This window comes from Rhinoderma darwinii, chromosome 4 (genome assembly GCF_050947455.1).
Source record: "Rhinoderma darwinii isolate aRhiDar2 chromosome 4, aRhiDar2.hap1, whole genome shotgun sequence".
In the NCBI taxonomy this organism is placed as follows: domain Eukaryota; kingdom Metazoa; phylum Chordata; class Amphibia; order Anura; family Rhinodermatidae; genus Rhinoderma; species Rhinoderma darwinii.
In genome coordinates this window covers 352,734,663-352,759,932 of record NC_134690.1, presented here as the reverse complement: position 1 = coordinate 352,759,932, position 25,270 = coordinate 352,734,663, and the positions used below count along the sequence as shown (strand labels likewise).

Below are 25,270 nucleotides of genomic sequence, written 5' to 3'. Positions count from 1 at the left end.
GATGTCTCTTATAGCTCTCTACCAGTTTTTCACACTGACTAAGAGACATTTTTATCCTCTCCTCCATGGAGAATGTTTCAGCTATGCGAGGTTTGGTTTTTATTTTTGCATGTACAGCCCATTTAAAACTCCACCACAGCATCTTGATGGGAGTTAGTTCAAGGCTTTGACTTGGCCATTCAAGAACCCTCCATTTCTTTGTTTTCAGTAATTCAGTGGATTTACTGGGATGTTTAGGGTCATTGTCATGTTGCATGGTCCACGTTCAGCTGAGCTTAAATCTTCTGACAGATCTTCTCACATTATCCTCAAACACCCACTGGATTTTAGGATGTCAAGCTGCCCAGGCCCTGATAAAGCAAGGCAGCTCTTAAACAAACATTTCCAACATGGAGCTTTACACTTGGTATCAGATTCTTTTGGTAAAATGCTGTCTTTAGGTTTTGCCAAACATACAGTTAGGTCCAGAATTATTTGGACAGTAACACAAGTTTTATCACTTTAGCGGTTTACTAAAACATATTGAATATACAGTTATATAATCAATATGGACTTAAAGCGCAGACTCTCAGCTTTACAACTCTTTAATATGTAGCTGCCTCTTTTTCAAGGGACCAAAGGTAATTGGAAAATTATCTCAAAAGCTATTTAATGGGCTGTATGGGCTATTCCCTCATTAATCCATCATCAATTAAGCAGGTAAAAGATCTGGAGTTGATTCCAGGTGTGGCATTTGCATTTGGAAGCTGTTGCTGTGAAGAAATCCATCAGAGAGATAGCACAAATGTTAGGAGTGACCAAATCAACAGTTTGGTACATTTAAAAAAAAAAAAAAAAGAGCGCACTGGTGATCTCATGAACTCCAGAAGACCTGGACGTCCATGGAAAACAACAGTGGTGGATCATCGCAGAATCCTTTCCATGGTGAAGACAAACCCCTTTACAACATCTACCCAAGTGAAGAACACTCTCCTGGAAGTATCAGTATCAGTATCTAAGTCTACCATAAAGAGAAGACTTCATGAGAGCAAATACAGAGGGTTCACCAAAAGGTGAAAACCATTAATCAGCCTCAAAAATAGGAAGGCCAGATTAGACTTTGCCAAACAACATCTAAAGAAGCCGCCGAGTTCTGGAACAGCATTCTTTGGACATATAAAACTAAGATCAACCTGTACCAGAATGATGGGAGGAAGAAAGTATGGAGAAGGCTTGGAACGGCTCATGATCCAAAGCATACCACATTCTCTGTAAAACATGGTGGAGGCAGTGTGATTGCATGGGCATGCATGGCTGCCAAAGGCACTGGGTCACTAGTGTTTATTGATGATGTGACTGACGACAGAAGCAGCCGGATGTATTCTGAAGTGTTCAGGGATATACTTTCTGCTCAGATTCAACCAAATGCAGCAAGGTTTATTGGACGTCGCTTCACAGTACAGATGGACAATGACCCAAAACATACTGCGAAAGCAACGCAGGAGTTTTTTAAGGCAAAGAAGTGGAATATTCTGCAATGGCCAAGTCAATCACCAGATCTCAACCTGATCGAGCATGCATTTCACTTGCTTAAGACAAAACTTAAGACAAGCATTTGGTGTACAGGCGCAAAGACCTTCTATTTTGCTCATACACCAATGAAAACTTCCGACATGACGCTATGACATGTCAGAAGTTTTTTTAAAGTTTAATTACCCTTTAGATGGGAGAAGCCTGTAATACTGTGAACCGCTGGCTGCTACAAGTGTGTCGGCGATTCATAGTGTGAGCAGTAGAAATTAAGCGTAAGCAGTGCTCGTACATGCGCCGCGGCTCCTTTAAAACCGCTGATTGGCGGGGGGGGGGGGGGGCGGGAGTCGGATCCCGACCAATCACATATTGATGGCCTATCTTGAGCTTCAGCAATGCACTGGCCGGGGATTCCGCTTCAGGAAGAGCCGCTGATGTCACTGTCCATATATGGACAGTGACGCGAGCGGCTCTTCCTGAAGTAGAATCCCCGGCCAGAGCGTGGCCGATGCTCCGGCCGGGGATTCCCCTCCTGGAGAAGCCCCTGGCGTCACTGTCCATACATGGACAGTAACGTCAGGGGCTCTTCCTGAAGTAAAATCCCCAGCCAGAGTGTTGCCGACACTCTGGCCGGGGATTCCGCTCCTGGAGAAGCCCCTGGCGTCACTGTCCATATATGAATACTGATGACTTACTGATGCAATACGGATGACATAGATGTATCTAAATATTCTCCATAGACTACAATGGGCATTTTCCATCTGCAATGATGAAAGTAGGGCATGTTGTACACCCTGTGAATAGCCCCGTATATTAACATTGGTTCTATGGTCCTGACACTTCAGGCCCAAAAATAAAAAAAACAGTATTGTGTTGTGTGTCTATAACAGTGCTCATGATGGCACGGGACAGCTCTCGTATGATGTTTGCCAGCACCCAGTATACCCTGCTGTATTCCCTTACTTCCCACTTAGGAGCGCGCATTCCGCTCTTGTTCAATCAGGATACAGTTTTTTAGAATCATGCCAGCCTTACATTAGGGGTGAGTGCCTCGGTACTATTTTTGGAGTGCGCATCGGGGGAGGGAAATAAGCACAACAAGCTCCTACAGAAATACCCGATACACTGAAACAAAGAACATTGGGTTTTGGTTGGGAGTGAGCAAAATGCAAAGAAGCCATTCCCCAAAGCAAGTAGCCGTATTCAGCATCTACAGAGCTGAATACAGATTTTACATAGCAACAGGAATCTGCAGGATCCATTCTAAAGGATAGGGGGCGCGAATGATACAAAATACTGACTAAAATATACCCATGTGAGCTTAGCCCAAGTGGCACATCTGTGATTGCTTTGTTTAGAAAATTATTGGATACAAAATTGTTGTTTTTTTTGTTTATTACATCCCCTTTATATGTACATACTCTATGTAACATATGTTAAAAATGAAAAACAATACATGAGGTGTCCTTACTTATTCACGGTGCATGCGCAGTACACAGATAAAGCCAGTGGACCATACACCTTAGACGCCGGGAGTACAGTGCATTGGAGAATACGGGAGATTCTGAGCTGGCTTGAAATGACATAGCATGGGACCTCAATCAAGCCTGGAAAGGCACATTTTGGGAACTGACTGCCGGACTCTTCCACCTCACAGATACGCCCAGATGACTTTTCTCAGGTAATTTGCATAGAGTGCGCTGAACTTTTAAAGTTGTTTTTCGAAAGTATAGTACATTAGTCAGATTAAACATGGGTGTCTTTAGAAATATGTTTACGTCATGTATTATAATATGGTGGCAGTAGTGCTAAAACCTTATAACAGGTTCTCTTTAAGAGCCGTAAAAATGACTCATCCATTTAGAAAACATAAGCCAAAATAACAGTGGTATAAAAAGAGCCTCAGCGAGTTGTTCATTATTAGGACAGGTTTTCTGCTTCAGAATGTAAACATGAAAGCTTCCTTTCAGAGGCAGCAAGCAGAGATCTTGAAAATGTTGAGGAATTGATACACAAATTATATTAAAAAGTTGCAAGTCTTTTCAATATACAATCAATAGAAAACTGATCACTGATATCTGAAAAACACAGCCAAAAGTGACAGTTACTAATTTTCATAGTGTTTGTTCATACCAGGACAACCTCTCTGGGCCAAATTGAATGTATTACGTAGTACAGTACGTTGCCCCTCTTAGAGCAAATCACTCATTTTTATTGCTACCATAATATACTCAGTTTATTAAATGATGTGACTTTTATTGCCATTTACAAATCCCAGAGCCAAATGGTGCTTAAATCTTGTGGCTAATGGTGTCATCATAAAGCCTTGATCTTGTGATAAATACTCGCTCTTTAATTTATATTCCATATATCAGAGGAGGATAGTTCAGCTTTCTTTAGACATGATTCAAGGTTAACAACACGGACGACTGTGTCTTAGTAGCTATTATGGTAATTTTGACCTCTTTATGGTTTATGACTTTCCTAGCACATTTTTAATGCATTTAAGCAAGTGCAAAAGACTTAATGGTTATTCAATTATTGTTATTACAAAACGTAATTTGGGATTTAAAGGGAACCATTTTCCTACCAAAAATCCAGAAATGCTGTTAATAGCTGTTTTAATGTATTTTCCGTGTTTCTAGCATAAAAATAAATTTTCAGCTTCCGTCTCCCCCTTGGTGCCACTGCTAATCTGTGCTGCTGGGGGCAAGCTCTGGACGGAATCAGTCTCCTTCCCTCTCTGGGGCTGACAATATAGTCCCTTCTTACTTTCCCTGCAGATAGGGAATATGGAATCAAGAGTAGTAAAGGTATAAACTGTGTGACATCCACAGTATGAACTCTCTTAGAAACCAATGAAAATATAAAGAAATAACACAATAAAGACTGAGTGGGCATATGCAGGGTTCATACCTGCTGTGAGGATGCGGAGCTCTACAATCTTAACAAGCTGAGGAAGTCTCCTCATCTCTACTGCCATAATACTACAGAGGCTTTAGTCCTTTCCTGACAAGCAGGGCAGAAACCTATTTCTATTGGTTGCTCTGCAGTGAACAGAGGATGACTATACAGAGAGCATGCGTGTCCAGCAGCACTCAGATTATTAGGTGGATGTGCATATTGCTATACACTTTGAACACCAGGTGACGCCGTACTACGTAAGTAAATATTATAAATCTTCAATGAATCGTTTTTTAACAGCATGTAAATGGCAAACATTCACTTTTTATGATCTATGCCATGAATACAATATTGATTGGTATAACAACGCCTTTAAGTGTAACATCAGCAGCTTGTAAAGACTCAGTCAATGCTTTTGCCTCGAACAGTGAGGATATAGCCAAGAATTAAACCACCATATGTTACACTGTCTTCCTTGGCTACAATAAAAAAAATATGTGATAGACAAACAGGGTACTGCAAAGAATAGGTTAAAGGGAATGTGTCATCTAGATTTTATTTTTACTTAAAAACCAGGAACTGAAACTAGTCGTAAAGTGACAAAAAAAGTTACAAGTTTTAGCAGAACTGTGGCATGACTTTTTTTACACTAGAACACTGGCCTAACCTATAGATATATTCTCCCTATTCTGCTGGGAAAGCTTGGCTCCTGGCATTTATGTGGATGTTACTTTGACAAATACCACCTACCTAAACATTGTTGCAGACCAAGTACAGCCTTTCATGGCAGTGGCCTCTTGCAGAAGGATAAAGTGCCCTGCCACACTGCAAAAAATGTTTAGGAATGACAAAGGGTTCAAGCTGTTGAGTTGGCCTCCATATTCCCCAGATCTCAGAGTTTATGCCCCGACGGGTCACAGCTGTTTTGGCGGCACGAGGGGGACCTACACAATATTAGTCAGGTGGTTTTAATGTTAGAGCTGATAGGTGTATATTCCAGAACATACTTAAAAGTGAGAGTTTGCCAGGGTAACCTTTGACCATTAACTATGATCCACAACTCGAAAAGAACAGAACCGACAGTAGCACTACACTTTTTTTTTTAGCACAGCTGCCACTTTATTCTAGCAATCGGCGGTGGTCACAGTGATCGGACCCCAAATAGTTGACTAGTCTTTACAGAGTGATAGAAGTCAGTTTGAACTTAACCCAGTAACAGTGTTGCCAAGTCTTAAAAGTAGATAAAGAGAACCAAATCAAATAAATGAGTCAAAAATATTAAACCTTGTCATTTATTTATTGAAGAAAATGATCCAATATCACATATCTGTGAGTGGCAAAAGTATGTAAACCTTTAGGATTAGCAGATAATTTGAAGGTGAAATTAGAAGTCAAATTTTTTCAATCAATTGGACGACAATCAGGTGTGAGTGGGCGACCTGTTCAATTTAAAGAACAGGAATCTATCAAAGTCTGAACTTCACAACACATGTTTGGGGAAGTGTATCATGGCACGAGGATTCCTGAGGACCTCAGAAGAAGAGTTGTTGATGATCGTCAGGCTGGAAAAGGTTACAAAACCATCTCTAAAGAGTCTGTAGTCCACCAATCTACAGTCAGACAGATTGTGTACAAATGGAGGAAATTCAAGACCATTATTACCCTCCCCAGGAGTGGTCGACCAACAAACATCATGCCATGAGCAAGGCATATAATAGAGCAAGGCAACCTTTAAGCAACTAAAGGCCTTTCCCACATTAGCTATTAATGTTCATGAGTCCACCATTAGGTGGACACGGAACAATGATGGTGTGCATGGCAGAATTGCAAGGAGAAAGCCACTGCTCTCCAAAAAGAACACTGCTGCCTGTCTGCAGTTTGTTAAAGATCACCTGGATAAGCCAGAAGGCTATTGGAACAATGTTTTGTGGACGGATGAGACCATAATAGAGCTTTTTGGTTTAACACGTTAGTGACCGCCAATATGCCTTTTCACGGCGGCCACTAACGGGCTTTATTCTGATACATATGCCTTTTCACGGCGCTGCATCAGAATAAATCTGTGGCGCCGGGAGCAGTTAAAACTCCCTGTTCTCAGCTACCGGTGGTAGCGAGCGCCGCATCTAAGTGGTTTTGGAGAGAGGGAGGGACCTCCCTCTCTTACCCCACTAGCATCCTGCTATGAGATCGCAGGGTGCCAGTATCTTCTATGGCAGCCGGGGGCCTAATATTGGCCCCCAGGTCTGCCTGAAGTGGATGCCTACTAGGTCATGCCTCTGGGGGGAAAACACTTATCCAGATCAATGCCTGTTAAATAAAGACCTAGATGGTATTTTTTGTAGTGTTATTATTATTATTATTATTCAAATAGTCAAAGTTCCCTCTTCCTTTCCCAATTATTTGATATTAATGTATATAATTATATCCCATCTATAATCCCTTATATTCATTAAAAAAAAAAAAAGCAATTCTCCGCTCATTTACTTTTACCTTAGAAAGTTTTTCACCTTTCAAAATTAGCCATAAAAAGTCTGCTCTTTCTTCTGCAATATAGAGAGGAAATTAAATAGGAAGCCTACTGAAATCATCTTAAGTTGTCAAGCGAATTTTATTGATTCAGTTCTGAGAGATGGAATTAGTAGTTTGAAGTGTGGTTGCCATTTAATTCCAGTACAAAAGAAAGATGCTAGATCTGTTGTTTGCCTTATATATTCCTCCTCTGCTATTCTGCTGCTAGCCTGATAAAAAGCACACCTATTTACCTCTAATTAGACTGCGCCGTGTACAGAGCTGCATTAGTCCCACTCAACGACTCAGTCAATACTCTAGCCGTTCCCATTTCCCAGTCTTTTGCTGGAAAAAAAACTATTAGGAGGGATTGAACAATAAGGACAAAATGATACAGCTTTTATGTAATTGGGAACCTATTTATCTCCGGTACATTCCAGAAGCAGCAAGGTTTTTTTTTTCCCCCGATGTACTTTTCATAACAAGCTCATTACATATGCATCATGCATCCCACATTTAGCATTATCTGATTGGTAATTATTATTGTGTAAAATCTTTTTGTTACACACATTCATATCTTTTACCCAGTCCTCCGGAAAAAAACACCTTCACTTATTATACAGGATCTGAGCTCATTCTTCTGCCCTAATGTCTCTATTACCTATTATTGGTATGACATTTATTATAATTATCTCATTACACATGCAATTTCATCTTGGCATCTCATTAAAATTGCAATAATTATTGAATCACTTTTAGCCTGATGCAAACAACGGCCCATATAAATTGGGTCTAAGTGAAAAGGCCAGTGGGGTTAAAGCATTAGCAGTGCCGATGCTTGCTTGTAAATACGAGCCACGGAGCGCTTCCCGTCTAGGTGAGCAGCACTGGAAGATTATGAGCAGTTAATGTGAGCACAAGTGGCATGGATTGAAGAGTACAGATAGGCCCATTTCATGTCCTGCCTCAATTACTTCCCTTGAATACAAGCTTCATTCTTTTGGTAGACAATGTTCTTTTCAATACAACTGAAATGTTGTTTTCTGCTACAATTATCTATTTTGCTATAGGATTACAAATGGAAGCTAATGAATATCGTATAGTATAAAAATGATGGTTGTGAAAGGGCTAAATGGCTTAAGGTACTTTGGATACAAGCGATATCATCACTTGTCTGATGTTATGAAGTTTTGGCATACAAAGGACAAGACATTAAAAAGCAAAATAAAATGAAGGGAAAAATACACTATGCATTACCATTGACTAAAAAGGTTGTCTTCAACAAACAACCCCTTGTTGTTTGCCATACTGGGGCATATTTAGGCAATAGAGGTGGGTATACCATGAAGGACCTCCCGGTAAAGCAAAGAGCTGAATCTAGTGTGACCCTTGGTACTAGAGAGCCACAAGATTTATTGAAAAACAATGGATATCATCATTGTTCATTGATTTTGCTGGTCACACAGTCACTCATCATCATGGCCACTTTCACCCATCTTTACGGATAATTAATTCTCCTTTGCATACAATGCTTTTTTTGTTCTACAAAATCTAGGGGAACAGGGGTCCACAGCGGGTTTTGGATTACTTCTTCACCTCTTTGTGTTCCACAAATCAACTTCAGTAAAAGCTTTTGTTGATTAACTATGTCTTTTTATTGTAAATCAAAAACAGGAGAATTAAGAAAACTGGTCTTATGTAACTCGGACTATAAAAATAAATAGAATAGGGTTAGTCCACATAAACTTCTTTGCTCCCTCGAGTTACAATATTTATTCTGGGACAACCATTGTAAACTGAAAATATTTTAACTTGAGACTATCTATGGCTCCGAAGCCGCTCAAAAGTCAACAAAAAATAATTAAAAATGAGGATGAAAGAAAAGGAGATAACTGATACAGTTAAAAAGAGATGGAGATCTTCAGGGTATGGTCAATACACACGAGGCAGATTTATTACTAATGTCTTAAATTTAGTGTCCTTTTACACTGGTAAATATTGGCCGCAAAAACAAGCGCAGATCAACAAGACAGTTCGTTTTCAAAAGGAGCAATGATCTGTTATGTATGGGGACGAGAGCTCGTTACTATGATCGCTCGTCCCCATACATTTCTATCATGTTGGCAGTACATCTCCATGTTTACACAGTGAGCACGTGAGCACACTCCATTCTTCCCTTTAACACTTGCCACGTACATGTACGTGACAATGCATTAAGGGATTAAACAATACAGGAGAAGATCCACCAGCCAAAGTAGACTGCGAATGCAGAGGAGGGTGACTAATGTAATTAAGGGAATAAGTGCATTGCAGTAAAAAGAAAGGTTATCGAATTTAGGGTTATTCAGTTTAGAAAAAAGACGGCTTAGGAGGCGATCTAATTAAAGTGTCTAAATATAGGCCTGTAACCATGACAAGGGGGCATCCTCTGCGCTTAGAGGAAAGAAGGTTTTTCCATCATCATAGACGTGGATTCTTTACAGTTAGAGCAGTCAGACTATGGAACTCTCTGCTACAAGATATTGGAATGGTTTATTCATTGAACAAGTTCTAGAGGGGCCTGGATGTTTTTCTTGACAGATATAAAAACACGTTAGAGGTATTGGATTCTGGAGATGGGACTTTGATCCAGGAATTTATTGCCATATTTGGAGTCATGAAGGAATTGTTTCCCTACTATGGGGTAATAGTCATCCTCCTCATAGGGGGTTTTGCCTTCCTCTGGATCAACAGTAGGATTATAGGTTGGACATGAAGGACCTGTGTCTTTTGTATTTTTTCAACCTTATCAACTATGTAACTATGAAAGTCAGTGCACATAAAGCGCACTTTTCATTTGACAACTTCCTTCAGCACTGCCAAACTTCGTTCTTTGTGCCCTCAGAACTGCCTCTCACTTTAATGCAGGGGTCTCAAACTCGGCCGGGGAAGTGGGCCACATATCGAAAAAATGTGAAGTTGACGGGCCGCATTACTTTCAAATTTGATATATTACAAAATTATTGTTAGTCATTTGAACTACTATAACACTATGTTACTATAATACTATATTACTATAATACCACATTACTATAATAATAGCGCTAGGTTTAAACTTAACGGAAATTTGCAAGATTTCTCCACGTGCTTATTTCAACAATCCACTTTTCCAGTTTAAGTGTCGCTAAATGCAGTCCGGCAGCTCAGTTGGCAGCGTTTGGCAGACACACAAATGTCAAAATTAGGCAGCCCCTTTTTAGATCGTGCAACACAGCCCTCTATAGATACTGTCACAGTGCCCTCTGTAGATACTGCCACAGTGCCCTCTGTAGATACTGTCACAGTGCCCTCTGTAGATGCTGCCACAGTGCCCTCTGTAGATGCTGTCACAGTGCCCTCTGTAGATGCTGCCACAGTGCCCTCTGTAGATGCTGCCACAGTGCCTTTTGTAGATACTGCCACAGTGCCCTCTGTAGATACTGCCACAGTGCCCTCTGTAGATAATGTCACCGTGCCCTCTGTAGATAATGCCACCGTGCCCTCTGTAGATAATGCCACAGTGCCCTCTGTAGATAATGCCACAGTGCCCTCTGTGGATGCTGCCACAGTGCCCTCTGTAGATGCTGCCACAGTGCCCTCTGTAGATGCTGCCACAGTGCCCTTTGTAGATGCTGCCACAGTGCCCTCTGTAGATGATGCCACAGTGCCCTCTGTAGATAATGCCACACACACCCCTTGTAGATAGTACCACAGATACCCCCAGTAGATAGCTCCATTGGGCTCCCTCTAGGAGTGGAATCACCAGACAGAGCGTTGCCGACGCTTTTGCCAGGGATTCCTCTGCTGGAGGAGCCCCTGATGTCACTGTTCATACACAGGCTCTGCTCTGGAACTCTGGGGAAGCAACTGACATCAGTGTCCATATATGAACAGTAATGTCATGGGCTTGCCCAGAGCTGGAGTCCCAGAGCAGAGCCGCTTCTAGCACCCTGCCTGGGATTCCAGCTCTGCTCCTGACATCACTGTCCATATATGGACAGAGATGTCAGGGGCAACCCCAGAGCTGGAGTCCCGGGCAGAGCGCTACTAGCACTCCTACTGGGACTCCAGCTGTGCTCCTGACATCACTGTCCAGTTCTGGGGAAGCCCTAGACATCGCTGTCCATATGTGGACAGCGATGTCAGGGGATTCCAGAGTCCTGGAGCAGAGCCTATGCAAGCGCTCTGCCCGAGACTCCGCTCTGGGGAACACCCTGACAAAACTGTCCATATATGGACAGAGATGTCAGGGAAATCCAGAGTCCCGGAGCAGAACCTATACTAGCGCTCTGCCCGGGACTCAGGCTCTGGGGGAGCCCCAGACATCGCGTGTCTATTCATGGACAGCGATGTCAGGGGATTCCACAGAGTTCCGGAGCAGAGCCTATGCTAGTGCTCTGCCCGGGACTCCGCTCTGGGGAAGACCCTGACAAAAACTGTCAATATATGGACAGCGATGTCAGGGATTTCCACAGAGTCCCGGAGCAGAGCGGATACTAGCGCTCTGCCCGGGACTCTGCTCTGGGGAAGACCCTGACAAAAACTGTCCACATATGGACAGCGATGTCAGGGATTTCCACAGAGTCCCGGAGCAGAGCTGATACTAGCACTCTGCCCGGGACTCCGCTCTGGGGAAGACCCTGACAAAACTGTCCATATATGGACAGCGATGTCAGGGAATTCCACAGAGTCCCTGAGCAGAGCCTATGCTAGCGCTCTGCTTGGGACTCCGCTCTGGGTAAGACCCTGACATCGCATGTCCATTCATGGACAGCGATGTCAGGGATTTCACAGAGTACCAGAGCAGTGCCGATACTAGCGGCTCTGTGTCCCACGGGCCACAGTTGAAAGCCTCAGGGCCCGCATGCGGCCCGCGGGCCACGTGCTTGAGACCCCTGCTTTAATGGATATATTAATTCATAATCTTAGTTTCACCAATATGTATGATTTTTTAAAAAGAATGTTAGAAGTCATTTAAAAAAAAAAAAAGGAAAATAATTAGGTAATAATTACACACACTTATCAATCTCCATATATATTGAAATTATCCAGTCTTCTTTTATGTGCAAAGTTCCGCGCATCATTGACTATTCAATAGAAGAATAAGGGAGCAATGCTTTTGTTCTTTTACAACCTGAAAAATGAATTCGTAGTTCAAAACAAATGACAAGTGACATCACCAGTATATTTTACAGGGAAAATCAATCTCTTGAGTAGATTTCCACCTACACACTTTAATAATCCATGTAGACAACTTAGCGTGAGTCAAGCACTTGGAGCATCTTCTAACCTTAGTTAGTATATATGAGGTGTAACACTTCTAAATCATACTATACTTTAGTGTTCATTTTGTTGCCTAGGATTTGAAGCATGAGTTTCCTATCATGAGTCTGTAATATGTTTTGCTAGAAATAATATGTAATGTATTTTCATACTTTGCCTTTATAAAATTGCAAAACTGTTTATAATAAGTTGCACTCTGTATTTTTATATTCTGTACAGTAAAACTTTTTTGAGATAACCACCCAAAATTGCAGCAAATATGGTTTTATAGAACGGTGGTTATCTCTATCTAAGAGCTAATATACATACGTTATAAGGGAAAAGAAAATCTTTTATAGAAAAATAGGTCTACATAAAGAGGCGATCTGCCCAAAGAGGTGGTCTTCTGGAGAAGTTTTACTGTATCTGTGCGTAATGACTAGTTTCCTAATACCATTTTAACCGTCCCTTTCTTTAGGAGACAAAATTTAAGTTAAACAAATAAAAGGGTTATGTATAAAAAAAAATCGCAAGAGTTAAAGAAAACAAAAATCCATACTCTTTGACTGGAGCTACAGCCCTCAAGTTTCTCATCCTTATATACCCTCACCTGACAGACCTACTGCATACATGATTCTGCTGACCTGAATAAGTCTTTTTTTATCCAGGGCAGCAGGAATCAGGATTATGGCACACAGACTCAGCAGCTCAATATTGCTGGCTTAGCTGAACTTGGAAGAGGATGGGTGGGATGATAAGACTGAGTCAAGGCTGGTTTTAGAGACATTGATAAAATTAAATATTCAGGTTTCATTCCATGAAAGTTTCCAAAACGACAGCACTCAGGTCCAGGATGAAATCTTAATTGTGCCGATACAATTACATTGCAACGTTTCAGCTCATCCAATAGTTAGAGCCTCTCTTACGCTTGAGAAAGGCTCTAAATTTTGGATGAGCCGAAACGTTTCAAAATACTTGTATTGGCACAATAAATATGAGCATAATTGTATCCTGGATGTGACGTTTTGGAGACGCTAATGGAGTTGCACTTTGGGCTTAGGATCTGCCTAAATTGATCGTGTGACCGCCGGTCCGGATCCGTAGAGTTGGTGCTGCTCTGACCTTCTTGCTTCTGCGATATTATGGGGTCAGTCACATCACTGGCTTAGATGTTTCTGCTGCTAAAGTGTAACGACTTCCTTCTCTGCTGTTTTTTCTATGCGACTGGGGAAAGACGATTCCCCTTGGGTTCTAGTCAGTGCACACTACCCTGACTAAGGCCCCATGCACACGGCCGTGCCCGTAATCACGGCCCGCGATTGTAAGCACAGACGGCCGCCGACATCCGGGGCTGCATTTTCGTGCCGTGCTCCCATACATTGTCCATACATTGTCCATAAAAATACAAAAGTAGGACATGCTTCATAATTCCCGGCATGGTTCTACGGCACGGACACCTATCCGTAGCGGTACGGAAAGGTGTCCGCGGCCAGTAGAGCTGGGCGCGTCCGTAATTGCGGACCATATTGCAGTCCGCAATTACAGAGTTTTTTACGGTTTATCCAGGAAGCAGTTCCCTCCATCCCAGAGGTCAGTGGGCACTGAAATCGGCTCAGATTTGCCAGGTGTTAACACTGTCCCTATTTGAGGAAAAAGTTTTGTGATTTCTCCCTAATTTTTTCCACCTTTCCCATTCCTGTGAAGTATATTGTCTGTGGATTATAAATCAGACATCTGTATTTCAGTTAAATAGCAAAAGTGTATTATCATAAAAATATACATTTAAGTGTCCGTTAGATGTATGAATGTTGAGTCAGCACAGACTACAGTGTGCAATGAACAGTACTAGTGCGTCTAGTCATTTTCTAAAACATATTATAGGGGTTTTCCAGGATTAGAAAAAAAAGGTTTTATTTTTTACAGAGTTCACTGATTGTCCATGGGCTGTATATGGTATTGCAGTTTAGCTCAATTCACTTGAAATAAAGTCCGTGGACAAGCGAGGTGCTTGTTATGGAAAAAATAAACCCTCTTTGTAAATCCTGTAAAACCCCTTTAAGAGAAGCATTGTATTCTGTACATATTGACATGGGGGAGGGAAGATTTTTATAAATTAAGCAGGCCGAGGTGTCTCCTCCTGTCCTAGGAGTTTTGCACTAACAAATATTTGTGTACAAATCATTGATCCATTCATTTTACATCCTATCCAATAGTCTGATATGAACATATAATCAGAATTATAATGTATGCACATGTATCAGAATATTCTGTATTATACAATTGATCAGAAAGGACATAATAAAGTATAAAGCCCTTTATATTGCTGATAAATGAAGCCTTGTTTAGAAGACATAGATATAAGGCTGGACGCATATAAACACAGCGTTCTTTTACATTTATATGTATTTGTTGTATTGTCATTGAAGAAAATACTTTGCATTGCTATAAAAAATAAATGTACTATATCATTGCCTTCCATAATGCATGTTTCAACATTGGAAAGGCATTTTCATCAATCACCACTCATGGATAAAATTTTATTTTGTTTATTACATATTGTATGTATCCATTCATACCCATTTCTAATGTTAGAAGAGCTAATGTCCACTGAAACCTATATCACAAAGCATTCAGCCCTATAGAAGAGCACTACAGTGTAGTATGACAGTAGAACAATGTCGCCTATTTATTAATATTTCAAATGAACATCTCTGGAGCTCCTTTTATCTTTCTTCTCCTGCTCATGGTAGTGTTTGTTTCAAAATGCTTTGAAGCATTGCTGCTTTCCAGAAGGTCAGCGTGCTTGACTGCCAAGAGAGACGAGTACATGAGTAGCTGGGTAATGCATGTTATCACGTCTAGCTATTGACTTGTAAGTAGCACTTACAATCCTTGTCCTAGGAAGGTTGGGATGATGACACTGGTGACCACAAAAGAGAGTCTTGGACAAAAAACGTCCTCTCATTTTTTTTAGCTCTTTGTTAAAAGATTTCTTAGAAACATAAAATGATTTCAAAGTGTTTTCTTCTGCCTTATGCCACTTAGCTCCAGACTCTTTTTGAGTTGATAAAGCCTTTTCTTGCCCAACATGGTTTGCTATGTATCTATAAAGCTTTAAAGAGACAGTTCAGCTACACTATTAGAAAGCTTTATTCATGAAATCATAATTTAGACATACAAAGTTCTCAGTTCACAATAGTGAGTTTGTGTCTACCAAATATAAATGTAGCAATGCCAGACGATTGCTACCCCTAGGTAATTTTCAGACTGTTTGTCCTATTACTGTTTTTATTTACAATGTCAATGATGGTAGTAAATTACAGTACCCTAGAGTATTTGATACAGGTTACTAGGCTTTGTGGAGTCCAAAGGAATGTTCCCCCTTTAAAGGGGTTGCCTTCCAAAAATAAAATGATCACAAGGTTTCCTGAACGATCAGCAAGTGTTTCATTTCCCTGCAGTGCCACCACAGGGGAAATTAAGCATTACACAGTGCCTATTGAAGTCAATGGACTCTCCATGTAATGCACAGACGTGTTGGGTCCTCCAGGGAGACAGATGCTCTATGTAGCTGCTGTACATTATAGGTAATTAATGGAGGTCTTAAATGAGAGACTCAGTTATATTAACTTAATGTAGCATTTGACAATGGGCAATTTTCTAATCCAGACAACCCCCATAATGCTATACTGGCATACGACTAATGGAAGATCCCCTTAGATCAATAGAGCACGATATAATGCATTTTCCATGAAACTGAACTTGTTTGACCTATGTGTTTTAATATCTGGAAAAAAGCAAAAGCAACTGTTGTGTAAATGGATGAAATGATTGTTTCTTTCAAACACTCTAATCTGAATTGTAGCATAAAAACTGTGATTATGCACTTTAGAACATTTTCCATTTTAAACTTAACATGTTGGAACACTGTGCCGAATAGTACAGCTCTGGCTTGAGAAAGTTCTTGAACAGTACCATACATTTATGGCTCTAACATCATTTGCTTACAGAACTGTACCTACATGATTAGGAGTGGGAGTGCGACTGCCTGTCAGAGAAACTTCTGATCTCTGCCGCTTTATCCCTTCTATGGCATGGTCAATACTATGCCAAGCCATTCTATGTTGCATTTAATGCTATGCCTTGTATGGACAGAGAGTCCAGTGTCCATTTTTTAACTTAACCAATAGAGATAATAATAATAATTAAAAAAAAAGCAACTTAGCAAAAGTCTTCAATAAAAATACAGTGTGTAACCAGGGAGACACATAGGTTTGCATGGGTGCTGTATACACAAAATGGTAAATTTTTACTCAAGACAATTTGAAAAGATGATTCAGTTTTTATTTTATTTTTTTTAAATTCGGTTGCAAAACTGTACAAAGCCTTTTAAGGGAGAGCGTATTACTCATTTTTTCGGGTCCACCATATATAAAAAAATAAAAAAAAACACAACTTTGCTGCTTGAACCTGGCCTGAGGTAGAACATAGAGAAATCATTCTTACCTGTTTATCATGCATGGTTATCCTACATACTTGCACAGGAATGTGTACAGAGAGCCGCTATTGCTCTTCTTAATAATAACCGTGCACTGGATGCTTTTATCCATGATGCATTCACAACACAATGGAAAGTAAAATGACTACAAATGTAAAAAAAAATGTCAAGCTCAAACAACAAATCATGGCATCTAAAGAAACTTTTCATAGAAGCAGGAATTGTGTGTTTTTATTGATGAAAATGTAGCAGAGGAAATGTCACAGTCTGTTATTGTGAATCGCTCTGATAGATAGCGATGCAGTGTACTCAAGGAAATGAGATATGTCAACTCTCTAGTACAATCTCTAAGTTATGTTCACACTAGCGTCACAGGCCTATTTATATTGAACCCAGGACAGCTATGACGGAACCTTGATTGAATGGATCTCATCGCATCCTAATGGATCCCATTGACTTATAATGGAGTCTATCAGGGTTTCGGTATTGACGACAAGAATAGCTCTGCACTGTATACTATTTGTAGCGTAAAAAATACTGGAACCCCTGACGGAAAGCAAATAACGCAAATGTGTATAGCACTTTATCGACACTCTCTTTCAGTTTTTCAAACAATGCCATAGAATTGATATATCTTTCCAGAATAATGGAGTGTGCAAATCTATACTGATTAAAGGGTTGTCCGGTTTCAGCAAATGAATGTTATTTTTTTGTATAATTAAAGTTATACAATTTTCCAATATACTTTCTGTATTAATTCCTCACGGTTTTCAAGATCAGTGCTTGTTGTTAATCAGTAGGGACATTCATTGTTTACTTCCAGTTGATGAAATTCTGTCCATGGTCATGTGATGGACACACAGGGGCTTGGATATTTAGAAGACATATATGTATATATTTTGATACACATACTGTAACGATCCCAGCACTTGTGTGTCCATCACATAACCATGGGAAGTAAACAATGAATGTTCCTATTGAATAATGTTACATCTTTTAATTATACAAATAATAACATTAATTAGCTGAAACCGGACAACCCCTTTAATCCCCTTCAACCTCTTATTAACATCCACATATGTGAGACCTTTATATTGATATAGGTCATGCATGCCGTACAATCAGATCTGATCTTCAATCACAAACCTGTTCTTAGAATTTTGAAAGAGACCACTGTTTTCCCATAGGGCTTGAGTCACCCATCTTTAACTGCTGCATGGGTACCATACCACACGTTCCCCATTTCTGTTTTGTGCCACACCACTACTTTATCAAAATTTCTGTGTGCAAGACAACTCTTCCCCAGGCTCACCTATATGCCAAGGCTACTCCTTCCCCGGCTCTACTTTGCGCCAAAACTTTTCTTCCCTAGCTCTTCTATGGGTCGGCATCATGCTTCTCCCCGGTCCCACTAATTGGTTGAATCACACCCATGGTGATAACCTCTATCATATCCAGGTGTAAGAAACCACTCCAAACTATTTGTGGCCCTGAAGATAGTTAAAGGGAATGCCCACCCTCGAACACCCTGTGGATTTAATTTAAATGTAATGCTGTGTTACTTAATTTCTTAACATATCTTTCCATCTTATGATACAAAGCTCCAAATCCCTTACATAAACATATATTTCAAACATAACATTTAATTTATATTAAATCATTTATAATATTTAATTTATCATGAGAAAAATATATAAAACAAACAGAAATTCTGCCATTTTTTTTACACCATTTACCAATTGCCATAAATAATGTGATAACTATTGTTCAGGTTGTTATGATTACAAATATGTCTGTGTTATTTTCTGTTTTGTGAAGTTTTTTTTAATATAGTAATGGAAAAAGAAATGTTTAGTGTATTTTTTTGGGTGTTGTTATTTTTAAGTAATATTCACTTTAACCCCTTGGAGATATCGCCAATTTTGGTCTTGTGGACACAGCCTATTTTTTCAAATCCGACATGTGGGACAATCTGTAGTTTTCAGTGGTACCATTTTGGGGTACATGCGACTTTTTGATCACTTTTTATAAAATTTTTTGCAAAGCAAGATGACCAAAAAACAGTAATTCTGGTATTGTTTTTTCCTTTTTTTTATGGCGTTCACCAAGCGCTATAAATGACATATTTATTTTATTATGTGGCTCGATATGATTACGGCGATACCAAATGTATATCTTTTTTTATGTTTTACAGCGTTACCACAATAAAATCACTTTTTTTTTTTTCTTTTTAAATCATTTCTGTTTTGGGTTTCATAATCTAAGAGCCATAACTTTTTGATTTTTGCACTTAGCTTGTTTTTTTGCAGGACAATCTGTAGTTGTTATTGGTACCATTTTGGGCTACGTACATGCGACTTTTTGATCACTTTTTATTCAATTCTTTTGGGAGGCGAGGTGAGCATAACACAGTGATTCTGGCAATGGTTTTTATTTTATTTTTACGGCGTTTACCATGCGGGAAAACATAATGTTATAGTTTTACAGTTGGGATAGTTACAAACGTGGCAATACCAAATATGTGTACTTTTTTAAATGTTTTCAGATTTTCTCCTATAATAAAATATTTATTATGGGAAAAAAGGCATGTTTTGTTTATGTAACTTGAAACTTTATTATTTATTATTTTTATTCAACTTTTTTTTTGTCCCACTAGGGTACTTGAAGGTAGAAGCCCTGATCGTTATTCTAATACACTGCACTACATATGTAGTACAGTGTATTAGAGCTGTCAGTCATACACTGACAGAAAGCCTATTAGGTCCCGGATCTGGGCGGGGCCCAATAGGCTTCCGTACTTGGCAGCCAGGTGGTCATTGTTAGCCCTCCGGTTGCCATAGCAACCATCGGCACCCCCGCGATCGCCTCACAGGGGTGCCGATGGCGTACAAACCAAGTAAATGCTGCGGTCTCAATTAAACGTAGCATTTAGGGGGTTAAATGGCAAGGATCAGACCTCAGTCCGGTCCCTGTCATTACAGCAGAGTGTCAGCTGTGGTATACAGCTGACACCCGCTGGTGATGGAGCACACTCAGCTTCTGCGCCTGCTCCATCACTGTCACGTAAAGTTAAGTGACAATGCGCTAACCACTTGGTGGCGGAGGCGACGCAACTGTACGTGACATGTCGCCAAGAAGGGGTTAATGAAAAAAATTAAACAATTCTTTTATTAGGGGACTTATGTTTTTGATATTTTTTTGCTGCTTATAATGTACTGGCCGATCCCTATATCTCTCTAAGTATGAACGCCTCCATATACCCGTACATTATGCCAATGAATGATAATAATAATAATGGTGATAATAATAATAATGATATTTAGGCAGAGAGAATCCTCTCATTGATATCAGTGTAGACTGTAGTAACTGTTAGTGTTTCTGCCTCCCATACACAAGGTTCAAAGTCTGAGACCCAGCAGAGACAAGTCAAAAGGAGAGGCTGAAAAGTGAGTAACTACATAGAGGCATCCCCCGAGCACAGTCAGAAAAGTGCCCGGAGTACAGAACAGTGTCAGACAGCAGGGGGCTCTTATATTCTCTGCTCTCTCTGCAGAGTTCAGGGCCACATGCAGATAATTAATCGGACTGCAAATGGTCTACTTATTCTGTATGGGGAGTTGTAAGATTTACATTTCTTTACGACAAGATCTTCCAAATGTCTTGCAGATCTTTGAACATCAAATTAGTTAAATAGTTCCATTTAGTTATTTCATTATTTTTCAGTTTTGAGTCTGATTGTGGAAATATACTTTAAAGTGTACCTATCAAGGCACATATGGAACTTTTTTTTTATTAATAAACCCTTTGACCCTTTAACCAGTTGCGCAATTAACTCTGAAGGGACGTTCCAAAATGTCCTGCAGATAAACACTCTTTGCCGCTCTGTGGCGGCATTTAGCTCCGTCAGCTCTAGACAGCTGACATCATGGAGCTCTACCCAGAGATAAATCAGCGAGGTCTCTGGGCATATGATCATTGTGACAACCGGCCACAATGATCATAACACTTTCCCCCTCGATACCCCCCCTTCGCAGGCCCCGCAAATAAAGATTATTATTATTATTTCTATCTACCGATCGCTTTATCTATATCTTTCATATCATATATATTGATGTATTGTACAGGTTTAGGCTGGGGCTACTTGGCGACTTTGGGACCAGCTTTGGAATATTTGCTCTCCAAAAGCCAGTTTGCGCACCATTCATTGTAAGCTCCGGCGTGCGCCCAGCATGTAAGAAATGCACAGACATTTGGTATCGCTGAAGTCGGCAGAAGTTGCCAAACATGTATTCAGGTGTGATTACTCAGTGGCAAAAAATTATGAATGACCCAGACAGCTGGCAGGCAACAACAACTAATGCAAAGAAAATAAGTGCCTCATAGGGCACAGTACCCAGCTTTCCCAGCTATCACAATATATGGATTTTAATAATTAACTTTTATTGTATATAACTAAAAGGAATATCAAAGTGTGACATACAACATATAGACTAAAAATAGCCAGAGTAGACCAGAACTCAAGTGTATTTATAAGCAAAATCGTATTGCATGGAGTGCATTCAGACACCAAGACACTTGTATGGCACGCCTGCAGTGATAGTATGTGATGCCAGTAATATTGTCCGTCTAATGGCTTCGCCTAACTCTGAATTAAAATATGAGCAATAGCCCCCCCCCCCGCCCCCGACATGTTTCGCTACAACCGTAGCGTCCTCAGGGGTATAATAGCCATTAGACTGACAATATTACTGACAATATTACTGACAATATTACTGGCATCACATGTGAAAATTGCAATAAAGACATTTTGGAAAAAAAAAAATAATAATTTAGAAAGCTAATGGAACCTAATAAAGTCAATGGGTTCCGTCGGCCCCAAGCGGTGTCCGTTGTGTATCATTGCTTCCATTACTTCCTTGTTCTACTCCTGACAGAGCAGAACAACGGAACACACCGACGCATGTGTGAATATAGCCTAAACAACACACACCCAAATTAATAATTCTCTTAATACATGTGAGTCTAAGCGGGAAATTACTTTGCTATATATTTCACCCATCACAGATTTCCCTTCCTTTACCTAATGCTGTGAACGACTGAAGCATAATGCATGAACGTCCTATCCATTGTCCTATATACTGTTAGCATGAAATTAAATCACATGCCAGTAAACTCGGTAGAATACATATATCCTTATATTTCTGCAGAAAATTGTGAATGACAAGTATGGCATCACAAAAGTACTAATAGTGTAGAATGGTTTAGTGTTCTTACCTGTAGAGGTCTTGGATGAGTCCTTCTTTAAAACGAGAGCACAGATTATTCAGCAGAAGTTCATGCTGTCCATATAGGCATATGAGATTGGATGAAGGAAAAGGCTTCAGAGATAAACAGGTTATAGCTTCTACCATACTGTACGGATTGATGTGCAGCCGGAAGTAATCTCCATTAAGTGCTTTGCCAGTTATGATTTCCTGTCCCTAAAATGTCAATATTAAATATATTTGATTGTTATATATATATTTAATATGATGCTGAAAAATTCAGGCTGATTACATTATAGTAGCTAGAAACCAAATGATTCTATACATTCATTCATTCAACAATTCATTGTTTAATTTTAATTCACACCACAGAGTTTAGTGTGTAATTTAGACAAGAGTATAGGTATCTTGATGTCGTCATGTGGTGCCCATACACATTAGATCCGATGAATATTTGTTAAGCCAACTTGTCTGTACACATTTCAGATGGTATTGACTGGAATAGTCGTGCAATACTTGTAGGTTGACATAAAAAGAAGTGATGTCATGAAAATGACACCGATTTCCAGCGATCGTCTAGGGAAACAACACCCACTTGATGATAGCCCCACCTACTCTCCTCTTCTGTGGGTTGCCATTGCCGGACGATCGAGTTCGGTTCGCCAAAATCACCCATATAACACTGGCACTATCTACATAGGGGGGAGTGGGAAACTATCTACCTAGGTGGGTGTGTGACACTATTTACAGGGGGGTGTAGCTCTATCTACAAAGGGGGCTGGGTGTGGCACTACCTACAAGGGGTGTGTGTGGCACTATCTACAGGGGTAGGTGTGGCACTATCTACAGGGGTGTGTGTGGCACTATCTGCAGGTAGTGTGTGTGGCACTATCTACAGGAGTGTGGCATTATCTACAGGGGGCTGGGAGTGGCACTATATACAATGGGGGGTGTGGCACGTGTGATGTCATAACGCAGGAGCGAGGAGGGTAAGAACAAGAATATTGTCCGCTGGGGCCCTGCAGCTAAGCCTAACATGTGGTTGGCTTAGATACAGGGCCTAGCAGACAGTATCACACAAGCTTTATGGGAATAAAGTTGGGGGGCCCAAGAAGGACTTTTGCCCTGGGGCCCATGAGCCTTTAGCTACGCCCCTGTGTAGGAGTACAGTGCAATGGTAATACTTTTAGAAATGTTTGATCTTTTCATATATCGCTTTTGCGCTGTATTCTTATGTTCTGCTCTATGACCAGAAATTATAAACAAATATGCAAGTACAATGCAAAACAGTAGGCAAGAGAAGCACTGTAAGGGTCAGTTCACTGTAAGGGTCAGCATAATACAGTAGCAGCAGAGTGGATGAGATTTGAACAAATCTCATCCACACGCTGCATGAATGCGGCAAAACAGCTCGTAACTTGAAATGCGATGTGTTTTTTTTAACCAATTGTATTTGCATAAACACTGCTTATTTATTGCGGGATTTCCCCATTTAATTCAATGGGGAGGTAAATCCTGTCACAAATAGAAGATGCTACGTTTTTTGCGGCGGAATTGCATCAATTCCGCTGCAAAAACCGCAACTCAGAAAAAAAAATCTTATACTTAACCAGAATTCTGTGTTTCTTCGTCCAGGCCGGCCTCCTGGAATGACGTTTGACCGCTGCAGCCAATCACAGACTGCAGCGTCATATGGGATGAAACGTCATCCCAGGAGGCCGGGCTGCAGGATGGCAGAGGGACGGGTCGCCATGGCTACGTATGTATGACGGGTTGTACTTTTTAGGTGCAGTTTTCCGCAGCGGACATACCGGTCCAAAAACTGCACCACAATTTGGTGCGGTTTTTCATCCGGAATTCCCTGTGGCGCACAAGGCGGATACGCTGCGTGCTTTTACACAGCGTATCCGCCCTGTGTGAACATACTCTAAAGCACATTAATGCAAGATTATGTTGGTATCTAGTATTGCAAGAATGCCTGTCTTCACTTAAAGTGTAGCTAAACGTTTGACAAACTTCTGAGATGTCATAGTGACATGTCAGAATTTTTGATTGTTGGGGGTCCGTGCATTGAGACCCCCACCAATTGCTAAAATGAATCAACAGAAGCGCTCGTGTGAGCGCTCAGCTGCCTCGTGTCTGTTAGTTTTTTTCTGAAAAATAAATGTATCGGTGTACGGACTCAATAGGAAGTCTATGAGCCCGTACTCCGATGCATCGGCTTTCCGGAAAAAGCTGAACAGACACGAAGCGGCTGTTCGCTCACACGAGCGCTTGAGCTGCTTCGTTCTAGCGATTGGTGGGGTTCTCAGTGCTTGGACCCCCACCAATCCAAACTTCTGACATGTCACTATGACATGTCAAAAGTTTGTCAAAGGTTCAGCTACACTTTAATTCCCCTATCACAGATAAAGCCTGGATACTGAGAGCATCATTTATACTTTGCTCATAGCACAGGAGCTCATTGCTCATACACTCATACATTTACACATCCATACATATATAAATGCTGGTCTGGTGATGTGTGTATAGTGTGTGAATATGCCTTAAACCCTATAATTCAACACCCCTTCAATACATTCAGCGGTTACTAAGATATCTATGATAAATAGAATACCAAATGAGACAGGATACTGAATGCGACCTTTTGCCTGGAGTGTTTCTTTAACAATATGTATTTTTGTATAATTTAAGGGTTCACACTATGTGGATTTTAATGAGGATTTTGGAGAAGATTTTTCACCCATTGCAATACAATAGTCCATCTTGAGGCATGATGGGAGTGACATTTACAATGTTAATGTAATAAAACTTAATATCAATTGTAATTAGAGTTTTCATTTAAAAAAATCACTAAACATAAAATACACAAAAAACAAATAAAAACATAGAAACCACAACAGTTCCTCCCTTAATCAATCCTTTCCCCTTATCCCACAGTATATACAATAAATATCAAAAGATGTGGGTCCTACCTCTGGGACCTACACCTATCTCTCAAACGGGGGTCCCCTGAACCCCGGACCTGCCACATTGGCGGAGAGTAGATGTACTACAGGTGAGAATCCAGAAACAGCATAGCTACGGAAACAGCGTAGCTCAGCGACCTACACAGTTCCTGGATTTCCGTATTCAGTTTTTATGCCGTGCATCCATGTTCTGCCTGGATGTAGTGGCTAGCGGCCACCTCACCAAGCGGGACAGGGGTCGCGGGACACCTGTTCGGGAGATAAGTGCTGGTCCCAGAGGTGGGGCCCACATCTATCAGACATCAATGGCATATCTGTGGATATGCTATAAATGTTTG

The 25,270-nt window shown here is 40.5% G+C and overlaps 1 protein-coding gene across 4 annotated transcripts in view; it reads right to left on the bottom strand.

Moving 5' to 3' along the window:
- Positions 1-25,270, bottom strand: part of CFAP61 (cilia and flagella associated protein 61) — a 367,571-nt gene that overhangs the window by 42,240 nt on the left and 300,061 nt on the right. For 3 of the 4 annotated variants that reach the window (XM_075862970.1, XM_075862969.1, XM_075862971.1), the window contains exon 25: positions 21,974-22,179. In XM_075862970.1, the coding sequence (XP_075719085.1) occupies positions 21,974-22,179 (206 nt within the window). Of the gene's footprint in view, positions 1-16,707; positions 16,845-21,973; positions 22,180-25,270 lie in introns of all 4 variants that reach the window. The other variant, XM_075862972.1, reaches the window with a different exon arrangement.